The 13,104-nt window shown below is 42.8% G+C and overlaps 1 protein-coding gene across 1 annotated transcript in view; it reads right to left on the bottom strand.

Moving 5' to 3' along the window:
* The window catches only part of LOC309562146 (E1A-binding protein p400-like), a 305,609-nt gene that overhangs the window by 29,679 nt on the left and 262,826 nt on the right, over positions 1-13,104 (bottom strand). Inside the window, exons 44-46 of the mRNA XM_082266271.1 lie at positions 6,854-6,972; positions 4,990-5,170; positions 4,739-4,896 (exon numbers count right to left, since the gene is read on the bottom strand). Of these exons, the coding sequence (XP_082122397.1) occupies positions 4,739-4,896; positions 4,990-5,170; positions 6,854-6,972 (458 nt within the window). The remainder of the gene's footprint in view (positions 1-4,738; positions 4,897-4,989; positions 5,171-6,853; positions 6,973-13,104) is intronic.

Below are 13,104 nucleotides of genomic sequence, written 5' to 3'. Positions count from 1 at the left end.
TACAAACATTTAAAGCGGAATAGCTTTTAACTGAATTCCAGGCGAAGCAAACACTGTTTACATGCACAAGGCATACTTTGGTGTCTTTTGTGCATTCATGCTAGACCTGGGTAGTAATGCAGTGTGAAACATTTCTTCTGTGTTAGAGCTTCCTTTAATCAAACAGTCACTGCTGCTCTCTTTCCTTGTGCAGGGTGACTGTTGCTGTAATTATGGCGCCCCACCCCCACTTCCCCAGTCTTTGTAGTTTTCTGCAGGCAGCCTGTAGTGGGTGCAGCTGCAGGTTTTCATCCACAATTCTGCTATCTGCACAGGCTATGATTAGCACAGTAACAATGCCACTGGCATTTTTTAAATATGTGAGTTCTTAAGTACATTTGGTCCCTCAAGCAAATTTATACCTGCTGTGTTTTGTCTGGAATATATTTAAATGTATGTTTTTGTATCTCAAGTTAGGCTATAGTGCAAATACTCTGAAACTGCAAATGAAAAAAGTACTCGCATGCAAAACTATGTGCCTTTCTTAATGGGTTTTCCAGTTACTGTTCACGCATCACAGCAGGATCTGGATTCTTCACAACCTCTTGGTTTAATTTTTGTTGGACAAACAGCGCAGTGGTCAAAGCACTTCCACAGCATCCTCTAAGAACATCACTTTGCTTCAACATGTGCGTAAAGCCCCGTACACACGTACCGATGGTCGGCTTACAAATGTTCCTCTTTTCTCCCCGGGATGTCGGTGTCTGCTGAAAAGTGCAAAGACAGCACAAGGACAGCACAAGAATTTTGTCCGCCGACTGCAGAAGTGATGTCATGTAATGGTTAACTTTCCCTGTGTTTTCTATTTTCTGAGCATGCCCAGTCTTACAAATCTGCGGTCTGTCGGCCGAATTGTGTACTGACAGGCGAACAATCGTCCGTTCTGGTGTCGGCATACAAATATTTTCATGTTTGCACGAAAGACTTTTGTCCGCGGATTGTGCGCAGACATCTGTCGGAGGCACCATACTAACACGCGTACAATCGGCAGATCCTTCGTCCACCGACGTTTGTATGCCGACGATCGGTACGTGTGTACGGGCCTTAAGAGGTAAGAGTTCACCAATGCAAAAAACACCATGGCTCCTCTCACTGAGCATTTTCCATAATAAAGGAGTAAAGGGCTGCTTCCAGGCAAATCTGCACTTACTATCCATTGCTATATATGTTCCAATATGAAGACTCTCAAATGTAGGAATTAAAACCACACTTTACAGAGGGGCATTGAAATACAGGCGGTCCCCGGGTTACAAACATCCGACTTACAAACGACTCCTACTTACAAACAGAGGGAGACAACAGGAAGTGAGAGGAAGTCTACCCATAGGAAGGGAAATTCACTCCTGTAAGAGTTCTCATGGGAAAGGTGTCTCCACTGAAGCTTTATCAACAATCCTTGTTTCCACAACAACCCAAAATGTTCACAAATCCAGTTGTCATAGGGACAGGAAGTGAGGTGACATCTTCTGAACAGGGGTATAGACAGCAGATAAAATGGTACAGGGGTGTTAACTCTTGTCTATGCTATCCAAAAAACGTAAATTATTTTTGCTCGAGCTACACTTAAAAAATGTACCTGTTCCGACTTACAAATTCGACTTAAGAACAAACCTACAAAAAAAAAAAAAGAACAAACCTACAGACCCTATCTTGTTTGTAACCCGGGGACCGCCTGTAGTGCAGCTTCCACATATATTTGCAAATGTAATAATCAAATTATCTACGCGCAACCAACTAGTGAAAAAAACAAAAATGGTATAAACAATTGAAACAGCAAATTAATACTGGTGCAAATAAGTATACAAATATCAGCGCAATAATCCGGCTGCAAACACAAATTGTGTAACACCTCACAAATAATATGCAAATACCTATAAAAGTGCTGCGCCAGAAATACTTAATCAATATATAAACAGGTGATATTGATGGTGTAATAAATATCAAAAAGAGTCTAGAGTAAAGTCCATAAGTGTCCAAATAAAGGTGAAAAGAAGAAACTTCCAACAAGGTAGTGAAAAAACCAAGGTGGTAAGAAAATCATAAAAATTTCTTCACAAACACTGCTGTGCATATATCCCACCACCGGCTAGATTGGTCTCTCACCTCAGCCACAGACCCATAAAGGGTCAGAGATCGCATATATCAGCTGTAGCAGCCTGGGGATTATCCTCTCCTAGCTCTCTCGGACAGCCCAACATAGATCATTCAGGTGGGGATGGATGAACTCCAATCAAACTCAGAAATCGGTGTATATATAAAACAAAGGAGACATATATAGTGCTGTCCGTCTGAATACCAATGTCTTTATTAGATATAGTAAAAGGTATTCACATTTAGCGGCACTCAGCGGTGCACGCAATGCAGACAGATACACATGAAGCTGGGACAAAGGGAAAGTACAACGTCAGGTACGCAGGCTCCTCCCCCTATACGCGTTACGTCAGAGCTAACCAATAGCCTTCGACTTAGGCCCTACTGAAGAAATCGAAGGCTATTGGTAAGCTCTGAAGTAACGCGTATAGGGGGCGGAGCCTGCGTACCTGACGTTGTACTTTCCCTTTGTCCCAGCTGCATGTGTATCTGTCTGCATTGTGTGCACCGCTGAGTGCCGCTAAATGCGAGTACCTTTTACTATATCTAATAAAGACATTGGTATTCAGACGGAGAGCACTATATATGTCCCCTTTGTTTTATATATACACCGATTTCTGAGTTTGATTGGAGTGATCTATGTTGGGCTGTCCGAGAGAGCTAGGAGAGGATAATCCCCAGGCTGCTACAGCTGATATATGCAATCTCTGACCCTTTATGGGTCTGTGGCTGAGGTGAGAGACCAATCTAGCCGGTGGTGGGATATATGCACAGCGGTTTTTGTGAAGAAATTTTTATGATTTTCTTACCACCTTGGTTTTTTCACTACCTTGTTGGAAGTTTCTTCTTTTCACCTTTATTTGGACACTTATGGACTTTATTCTAGACTCTTTTGATATTTATTACACCATCAATATCACCTGTTTATATATTGATTAAGTATTTCTGGCGCAGCCCTTTTATAGATATTTGCAAATGTGTGCAACAAATCCTTTGTTTTAATGCAAATTGTGAGACAGTACCATTTTGTTTTGTATTGTTTTTTTTTTTTCAGACTAGCTAGGTATTGTGCTAATAAAATGTTTGTTTGTGCTGCGTTTTCTATAGCAGCATACAAAAGTGACATCAGAAAAAGACCAAGTGGTCCATTGAATCTGCTGCTTTTTTTATTTTTTTGTCTTATTTGATTGATAGGTTCATGTTACTATTAAAACAAGTAACAATCGTCTGGCAAAATGGAGGGATTAGGGTAAGGATATAACCACCCAATTACATGCCTAATTGTTGGCATAGAAAGAAATTCTTTCCTACAGAGAACTTCTGTAAGAGAATAATTACATCCCTTTCCTTAGATGTGACGGAGGAGAGGCAATGGAAAAAAATCCGCAATGTGGCACATTGATAATATAAACTATGGATAAAGCAAAAAAGGCAAATTTTGACTAAAGATGGCCATGCATGGATCTAAATTTGGCCCGGGTCAGCAGGGACCAGCCAAATTTAATTCCACATATGAACAGTCTGGTTGTAAACAAGTCGGTCTATTGATGTACAACCAGCCTGTAGGGTTTTTCCCCATCGATCAGTGCCGCTGGCTGAAGCCAGCAACACTGATCACTGTATTCTGATGGCAGATGCTCCTTGTCAGAACACAAAGGCTCAGCTGGATAGATTCCCAGCACTTAATCAGCTCATCTTTTTTTTTGTTCAACCCGCTGGTTGAATGAAAAAAAAAAATGAATAATGTATGGCCTGCCTTACCTGTATTCCTTAACTTGGAGTAAAGTACAGGACACGGGAAACATATTCATACACAATGGGTTATATCATTTTATATACATTTTCACTGGAGTGTGGAAACTTTACACTGGACCTCTTGCAACTTGGATTCTGTGCCTCTCCACTCTTCCTCCAAACTCTGGGACCTTGATTTACAAATTAAATGCAAAATTTTCCACAGTCCGTGATGATTTAGGGAGCCATGTCATCTGCTGGTGTTGGTCCGCTGTTTTTTATAAAGTCCAAAGTCAGCACAGCCCTCTTATAGGAAATTCTAGAGCACTTCATGCTTCCCTCTACTGACTAGCTTTATGGAGTTTCGGATTTCGTTTTCCAGCAGAACTTAGCACCTTCCCACACTGCCAAAAGTACCAATACCTGGTTTATTAAGAATGGTATCACTGTGCTTAATTGGCCAGAAAACCCCAAGGAGAATCTGTGGGGGTATTGTCAGTAAGCCAACATTTCTGTATTAAAAATCCTTATGTAATATTCTAGTTTTCTGAGATTCTGAATTTTGGGTTTTAACTAGCTGTAAACTATATTAATCAAAATTAAAAGAAAGAAACGCATGAAATATATCATACAAAATATAGGAGTTTCACTTTTAAATTGAATTATTGAAGTAAATTAACTTTTTGATGATATTCTAATTTTATGAGATGCGCCTGTAAGTGAAAGGCTAACTGCAAAGGATTTCTGGCGTATATTAAAAAAAAAAAAAAAAAAAACAAGATATTTCTTTCAAGCACACTTCGATACATAAGCCTTTTTGTAACTTTTTTTTCCTATTCCTATTTGAATATTCTTCCAGCATGTTTTAACTTACCGAGGATATCTTAGCAACGGCCTTTATTTGCCCTGGTGATTGTGCTTGGGCCTGTATTTGAGGTACTTGCACCTGGGCAGTAGCCTGTTGCCGAAGCAGCTGAAACTGAGCTTGGGTTATGGCTTTTCCAGCTATTTGAACGCCAGTGGCAGAGGTGGCTGGAAAATATGACAAAAGAGTTAAGAGTTAAAAGAAAAAGAAGGTAAACAGCAATCGTAAACTGATATAAAAAAAAGCATTCAGTATGCTACCTGTTGTTACTTGGGTCACAATGGCTCTTGCCTGAGTTTGAACAGGTGTAAGGTTGGTAGATACCACAGTCCCTGCAGTCACAGCTCTAACTCCTGGACTGGTTGCTATGGTCACCATCTCTGTGGGTCCTGCGGGTGTTGTTGCTGTCCTCTGTTGAACTAACTGACTTGCTCCAGCAGACTGATAACAAAAAATAATTTATACGGTAACAAATTGTTTAAGTGTTTAAAAGGACCTGGTCCTACAAAAGTTTTATACAAAAGTTAAAGGATAAGTAAAATATACAACATATAACTAAACTCACAGATAATGAACAATGATGTCCATCATGTCCAGCTGTAAATGATGATTTAAAGAATTCCAGGTAAGGCTATTTTGCATTGGTCCAGTGTGAGTGCAGACCAGTGGGGGAGTGGTGAGGGAACAATTAAACTTCGGCATGGTCCAGTTACACTGCCCCGAGTGTGAGTGCAGCCTTGGATGGACTTTGCCAGCAAATTAAAGCCGAGCTCCAGCTAATACCTTTCAAAATAGGTTCTTTTTTTTCGGTTTCATTTTGGGGTAAAGGCCCGTTTTAATATTGATCAGCTGCTGAACTTGCAGGCCTCTAATAAGGAAAGTGGCAAGATCTGACTCCTTTTGGGAGCATCTCGCCACAAATGGAATATTATGCAAGGATTCACAAAATCTGATTTGTATCTAAGTGCAGACTTCTGGGAAAATCAGTGAATCAATCACACAAGCAGGAATGTACATTTCGGGGGGTTCTTTACACATATGTGTGTACAGACTGCATCCAGGTTGCCATACTGCATTTTATTTTACAGAAAATTACAGTGAGGCAGATTGAAAAGGAAAGGTCATTTTTAATAACGTTATATTACAATATGGCTTGTGTTGGAATTGTATATGTTATTTTTTTTTTTGTTTTTTGTAATATTTTTTCCCACAAAAGCGGAGTTACCATTTAGGCTAATAGCTATTTCTTTGTAAGGGAAAAGTGGTCCATCACCTTGGGGCACTAGGAAAAAAAACTAAGGTTTACATAGAACAAATAAATCGAAAACCTCCATAGACACAGCCCTATACCCACAAGGCAATAAAGCATGAACATAACAACATAATCTGGTAAAATCAGACAACTCCGGTCCTCAGGGCACACTAACAGGCCAGATTTTAGGTATTACCTTGGGAAGATACAGACTAGAATACTGCAATCACTGAGCAGCAAATGATATCACCTGTGATGCATTTCAGTTTTCTTGCAAACCTGGCCTGTTAGTGTGCCCTGAGGACCGGAGTTGAGAAACACTGGTCTAAAGCATGGGTGCTCAATCTGTGGCTCTCCAGCTGTTGTGGAACTACAAGTCCCATCATGCCTCTGCCTTTGGGAGCCAAGCTTGTAATTGACAGTGGCTTGCAATGCCTTATGGGACTTGTAGTTTCGCAACAGCTGGAGGGCCACAGGTTGAGCACCCATGGTCTAAAGTCCCGTACACACAGGCCGAATAGTGGGCGGTATCGGCCAGTTCAAAAGAAGTTAGTTCTGGCAGGGGGCAGTCCCCCTGTCAGAATAAAATAGCTCAGCAGGGAGATCGCTGTACTAATATCAGATAGTTAGTACAGTGGCTCTGCCTGAGCCTTCCATTTTTTTTGGTTCAGCCCGCTGGGTTGAATGGAAAAAAAGAAAAAAAAAAAACTGCTAGTGTGTACCATAATTAACCCACAGAAAAAAAACAAAAACAAATGCTGTTTAGTATTGTGAGATATTAAAAAAGATGATTCCTCACCACCGGCTATAAATTACTGCACTATGATATTGTAACTTTGTAGACATATCACAAGTTATCAAAGACCACTTACTGAAACCGCACCAGTTACTACAGGAGACACCAGTCGCTTGTTGATAGGTTGGAAGGTTGCAGAGGGAACACTTGTCACTCCAGACACTGTGTTTACAAGAACATTTGCAGTGACTGTTCCTAGATTAGGGAAGAGAAAAGTGTTGACAATATTTAAATGTCAATTCAGACAATCACAAGAGCAACATCTACTAGAGCATATTAGGACAACCTACACATTCAGTGTGAATTATACTTTTGGTGCAATAGTGAAACAATGAGTCTCAATGGTTCTACTAAGAGTGACTAGGTCATATTCAAACAAATAAACATTTCAACAGATGCAATGGCATGCACATATAGGCTCCTCTTTTTGCTATGCCCCAATAGGAAGCTGCTTCTTATGGTGGAGCACCGGCTGGCTCGATACAGAGCCAGGCTGTGCGTATCTATAAACACACAGCGCAGCTTGGCCCCTTCCCCTTCCTTAAAGGATTTTATTAGCAGCTGCAGGCGCCAATGACTCCCACTGCCTTAGACCCCGGGGAGAAAGCTGCTACAAACAAGCACCGAGCTGGATTGAGTGAGGACTGTATTTAAGGGAGCGATACTACTACTAGGACATCTTTTTTACCTGCGGGGAAGGTGCTGTGTGGCTCCTGTGTGATTCACATGCAGTTCTGTGCATTGCGATTTTAGCCCTATTCATTTTGAATGGGCTGAAATCGCACTGCACCAAAAGTAGTACATGCACTACTTTTTGGAACTAACAGCAACCGCATCGTATAGTACCTTTGTATCACGCAATCCGGTGGGGGAAACGCAATTCGTTTGCAACCTGCATTTGGGGTGTAACCTTGGCACTGACCCCCACAGCAGATCACAAGGGCGTGCGAATGGAATGTGGTGCAGAAAGCCAGACAGCATTACCTCATTGCATTCTAGTGTGGAAATGAATATATGATTTTTTACATTGTGACCATGGATATCTTAACGTGAAAAACAGGATTTTTGTACTTACCGTAAAATCCTTTTCTCTGAGTTAATTGACAGACACAGCTCCATATTCTTCACCATAGGGTTATGCTGCTCTCTCTACAGGAGTAGGACTAGGCAGACTACACAAAAGCTTGGCTATGCCCTGTCCTCAGCTAGCATAATCCCCCTCTCAGCTAGAGATACTCAGGTTTTGTAACAAGCAGTAACAGAAGCAAAAACTCCTTAGAGGGGTGGGTGCTGTGTCTGTCAATGAACTCAGAGAAAAGGATTTTACAGTGAGTACAAAAATCCTATTTTCTCTTTCATTTATTGACAGACACAGCTCCATATTTTTCACCATAGGGACGTCCCAATGCAGGGCCAAACATGGGGGGTGGGCATAACCCAAAGCTAAACACAAGCCAATCCAGGTAATAGTAGCTCAACTAGAACAGGAGCCCAACCTGAGATATACCCTCAAGAGGGATAAAAAACCGACCCTTTAAATCACAGCCTGCAAAACGTTTGCGGCCAAAGGAGGCAACCGCAGATGTCAAAACATCCACTATGTAAAACTTTGAAAAAGCATGCACTGACGACCAAGTGGCTGCCATACACACCTGCACCACTGTCGCCTGATCACAGAAGGCCCAAGAAGCACTAAGTGCCCTAGTAGAAAGTGCCGTCACATGGTAGAGGAACCCGACCCGTAGGTGAAGAAGCACGGGTCAGAGTCAGTCTGATTCATCTGGAAATGGAACAAGTCTGACCTCCGAAGGAACTCATTGGCTACCAAACAGACCCAAATAGCTCGAACAACATCCAGAGTATACAAGGCAAATACCCTGGAATGAGCCGGCCTGGGACACAAGGATGGCAGAACAATACCCTCATTTAAATGGAAATCATAGACAACCTTTAGGAGGAACAAGGCAGAACCACCTTATCCCAGTGAACCACCAGATAGGGAGAACGACAGACAAAGCCGCCAACTCCGACCCCCTGTGAGCAGAGGTGATAGCCACCAAAAAACCACCTCATGTCACACCGTAAGGATAGGGATCTCCCGTACGTTTTCAAAGAGGTTTTTGAAGAACCAACAGAACCAGGTTAAAATCCCATGGTGGCAGAGGAAACCTTCTAGGCGGAGTAAAAAGACGACCCCCCTGAAGGCATATATGCACCAGTTAATGGGAAACCAAAGGTCTCTGAAAAAAGACTGCAAAGTAGACACTTGGCAGCCCACCCTCTCCAATACTGCTGCTTTTTGTCCCTCGCTGGTATCTGGCGTTGGGGGGTGACGCCACTTCCGGTAACCAGCATCTAGCTGTCGATGCTTCTGTGTGAGGCAGGGCAGCAGCCAGACAGAGCCATACATCTCCCTGCTACATACATACGCCTACTACATCTCCCTGCTGTTGCAATTGGTTCCTTGCACACAGCAGTGACTGCGCCGACACTCACGGCCTTTGTGTCACCCTCCAGCCCACACCATCATCTGGACACCTTATCTATGAGGATGACCCGCTTGTTACCACATCAACTTGTGCCTATTGCCATGTAAGTGTGCGATTAATAAATGTGCTTTTAAAACTTCTTTTATTGACCTGGCACCCTCTGTTTTCCATTGTATACTCTTTGAGACCTTAAATGATCTCAAAGAGTAGAGATCTTCGCTTTAGAGGATCTGTAGGCATGTTTGACTTTACAAACCGAGGATGAGGATACACCCAAAATTCTAGTTTGTACCCTTGCAAGATAGTGGAAATAACCCAGTTGTCCTGAATTATTTCCACCCAGACCTCCAAGAACCATAGTAGCCTTTCCCCCAACCAACTGTGTGGGGGCGCCCCTTCACAAGGTAGATTTAGAGCTAGACTTGGTAGGTCTTTGGGCGCAAGGTTTCTTCTGCCCTTAAACTGAAGGCTTGGTTCTAGATCCAGACGGCTGGGGCCATCAAAACTGCCTGGGATTAGAAGTACTGGGAGTCTGAGTGCTGGAAACCTTAAAAGAAAGATGCTTTCTATTCCTTTTAACTGGTAGCAACGCACTCTTCCCCCCAAATTCTTTTGGATATATTAATCCAGATCTTCACCAAATAGGCTCTCCCCATGAAAGGGAAAGCCAGACAGCAATTTTTTTACACGGTAATTCCGCAGACCAGCTTTTTAGCCACAGGATTCTGCGCATATGTACTGCCAAAAGAGCACACCGTGATATTTGCCGAATGGAGTCTTTAAGAGCATCTACTGCAAAACAGAGTTGGAGGTAGATCTGCCAAATCTTCCCCACACTCTCCTTGAGAAGGAACCGTCCTGGAAACTCGTTTAATATGGTCTTTTAAAGACTGACAAACTCCTATAGATGCAACTGCCGGTTGTATTGCAGATCCCAAAATAGCAAAGTAAGCTTTTAGTAAAGATTCCAAATTCTTATCAGATGGATCCTTAAAAACCTGGGTATTATCCACAGGACAAGTTAAGCTTTTGTTAACAGAAGAAATGGCAGCATTCACAGTAGGTATACTCCATTTTCTTGTGAACTTTTCCTCCATAGGATACAACATAGAAAACCTTTTGGAAGAAAAAAAAATCCCATCAGGATGATCCCAATCAACAAACTATCTGCTCTAAGAGCAGATGTAAGGGAAAAGCCTGAGGCCTTAGAGGAGGGCGCAAGGAGCCTAAAGAGGAAAAAGACTTCAGACATCTCTAAGGGAGGTAATTTAAATCCACACCATACCATTTAATTGAGAGACTGAATAAACAATCTCTGGGATGAGAGGCCGAGAATGACTCCTCAGATCCTGACTCCCCAGAAGTGGAAACCTCAGCTTGACCTCCTATTGGGTCATTTACAGCTACTTCTTCCACATCCTCTGCCCAATCCTGAACTAAAACAGGGAGGGGCTTAGGTGAGGTAGATCTACCATGTTTTCTCCCTCCTTTCTATTACATTGTTCAATTTGTATATTGGTCTTTTAGCAGCACCAACATGAGAATTGTGCGTTTAGGGTGAGCCCCCCAATATCTTTTTTGTTTCATGTATAGTCCTGACCAGACTTATGGGGAGCACACCACTCTCCCACACCAAGACCTTATTAGCATTGTCCACCTGTGAGTAGTTACAGGAGGTGTCCCTTCATTGCAGTTTTAGCAGAGGAGTGAGTATGCCCTATGGTTTTGAGAAGTGGGATTATCTTTTCTATGAATAGTGTAGGACCAACTGAAAATGGGGTACTTTGACGTAGTGGTGGGCTTAAGCACAGTATGGCCATATGGTGTGACCAAATCCCCATATTTACTTTATAAGAGCAGGTGTTTTTAAATAGCCTTGCAAGATTTGAAAACCAAATTTTTCTGTGTATGTGTGCGCTATTATATTGTTCAATTTTTTTTTCCTCCCTCCTTGCGATCCCGCAATCATGCCAGAAATTTTACCCTCAAGGCCGGCTAACACGGATACCAAATCGTCCTTAGTGATGATACCAAGTCGTCCTTAGTGACGTAGGCTGAGACAGAAGCACTGGATGTGGCTACCTACCTAACAACCGTAATGTCTCAGATTGGCTAGTGGCCTCTGGCCCTTCAGGGGAGGTAAACAGAGGAAGCATGACTAGGATATTCTCTTCCTAAGGATGGCACCACAGTGCCCCTTTCAGCTTACAGGCAAAAATTGTCCAACATATAGTGAAATATTGTCCAAAATAAATGTGCAATCACCATATAACAATGAAAAAGTCCCTGCAAATGATTGCTTGCATTGAAAATATAAAGAAAAAAAAAAATCAAGAAAAACACACAGTGCTTGATCCGCCGTGCAATTCCTTCTCGGTGCAAAAAAACAATATAGTGTGCCACCTCGATGTGCTCCCCCCCAGGAATATTCTTACCTGGGGTAATGTGATCACTGCGATTAACCACTTCAATACCGGGCACTTTTCCCCCCCAGGCCAATTTATAGCTTTTAGCGCTGTTGCATTTTTAATGACAATTGCGCAGTCATGCAGCACTGTACCTAAACCAAATTTATGTCATTTTTTCCCCACAAATGGATCTTTCTTTTGGTGGTATTTGATCACCACAAGGTTTTTTCTTTTTTGCTAAACAAAAAAAAGACTGAAAAGTTTGAAAAAAAAAAAAAAAAAAAAAGGTTTTTATTTAGGTCATAAAAATTTGTAAATAGATACATAGATACGTTTTTTCCTGCACTGATGAGGCCGCACTAACAGGCACTGATGAGGAGGCACTGATGGGGTGGAACTGATGGGGTGGCACTAATATGCGGCACTGATAGGTAGCACTGATATGCAGCATTGGTGGGCACTGATAGGCGGCACTGGTGGGCACTGATGGGCACGGGTGGGCAGCATTGATGGGGAGGACACTGGCGGGCAGCACTGATGGGGAGGGCACTGGCGAGCCCTGATTGCCATCCCTGGTGGCCATGGTGGGCATCCCTGGTGCCTCTAGTGGCACCCCCCCCCCCCCCAAGGGTCTGCACTGGTAGTCAGTGCTCTGATTACCAGTGCAGACCCCCCCCGTCAGGAGAGCCGCAGATCAGCTCTCCTCTACTGAGGAAAGCCAATCAACGGCACTTCCTATTTACTATGTGACCAGCTGTGATTGGACACAGCTGGTCACATGGTAAAGAGCCTACTTCAGTAGGGTCTTTACCGAGATCGGAGATGCGGTGTGTCAGAGTGACACACCGCAGCACCGATCGCAGCTCTGCGTGCCCCCAGGGGGCGCGCAGAGCGCATTATCCTGCTGCCATCATATGACGGCGTGTCAGGATAGTACAACCACCTCCCCGTCGTCAATTCCCAATAGGGCGGGCGGGAAGTGGTTAAGCGTGATCCAAACCAGCTTTTTAGCCCACTGGTGGCTAAATCCAACTTCTCCAACCTCCTGCTAGGCTCCTCTCATTACGGATTGTAGTACCCCAATTATATTGATTGAAAGATAAGAAAAGCCAATAATTATTAAACCCTTTTTAAAATTGCATTTATAAAAAAAAAAAAAAATCAAGGGGTACTCACTCTTTACAGGTGCTTGCAGCACACCAAACCAACACGAGCATTCAGTTGGTTTTACATTGTTTTTGGGACAATCCAGTGTAAACAGCAGCCTCACAAACAGACCTAGCCTCCAGCTTGGTTCCTAGGTGTCGTCACCATCCTGGCCCCTCCCCTAAGCGTATTGACACAGGGTCATGTGTCCTCCTCAGGGGGAATTTTAATTGCCCAATTTGAAAGTGATTTTTTTAATAAATGCAATTTTAAAAAGGATATAC

The sequence above is a fragment of the Pelophylax lessonae genome (assembly GCF_965119305.1).
Source record: "Pelophylax lessonae genome assembly, chromosome: 1".
Taxonomy (NCBI): Eukaryota; Metazoa; Chordata; class Amphibia; order Anura; family Ranidae; genus Pelophylax; species Pelophylax lessonae.
Note: the sequence above shows the minus strand (reverse complement) of the source record. Positions and strands in the feature narration are given on the sequence as shown.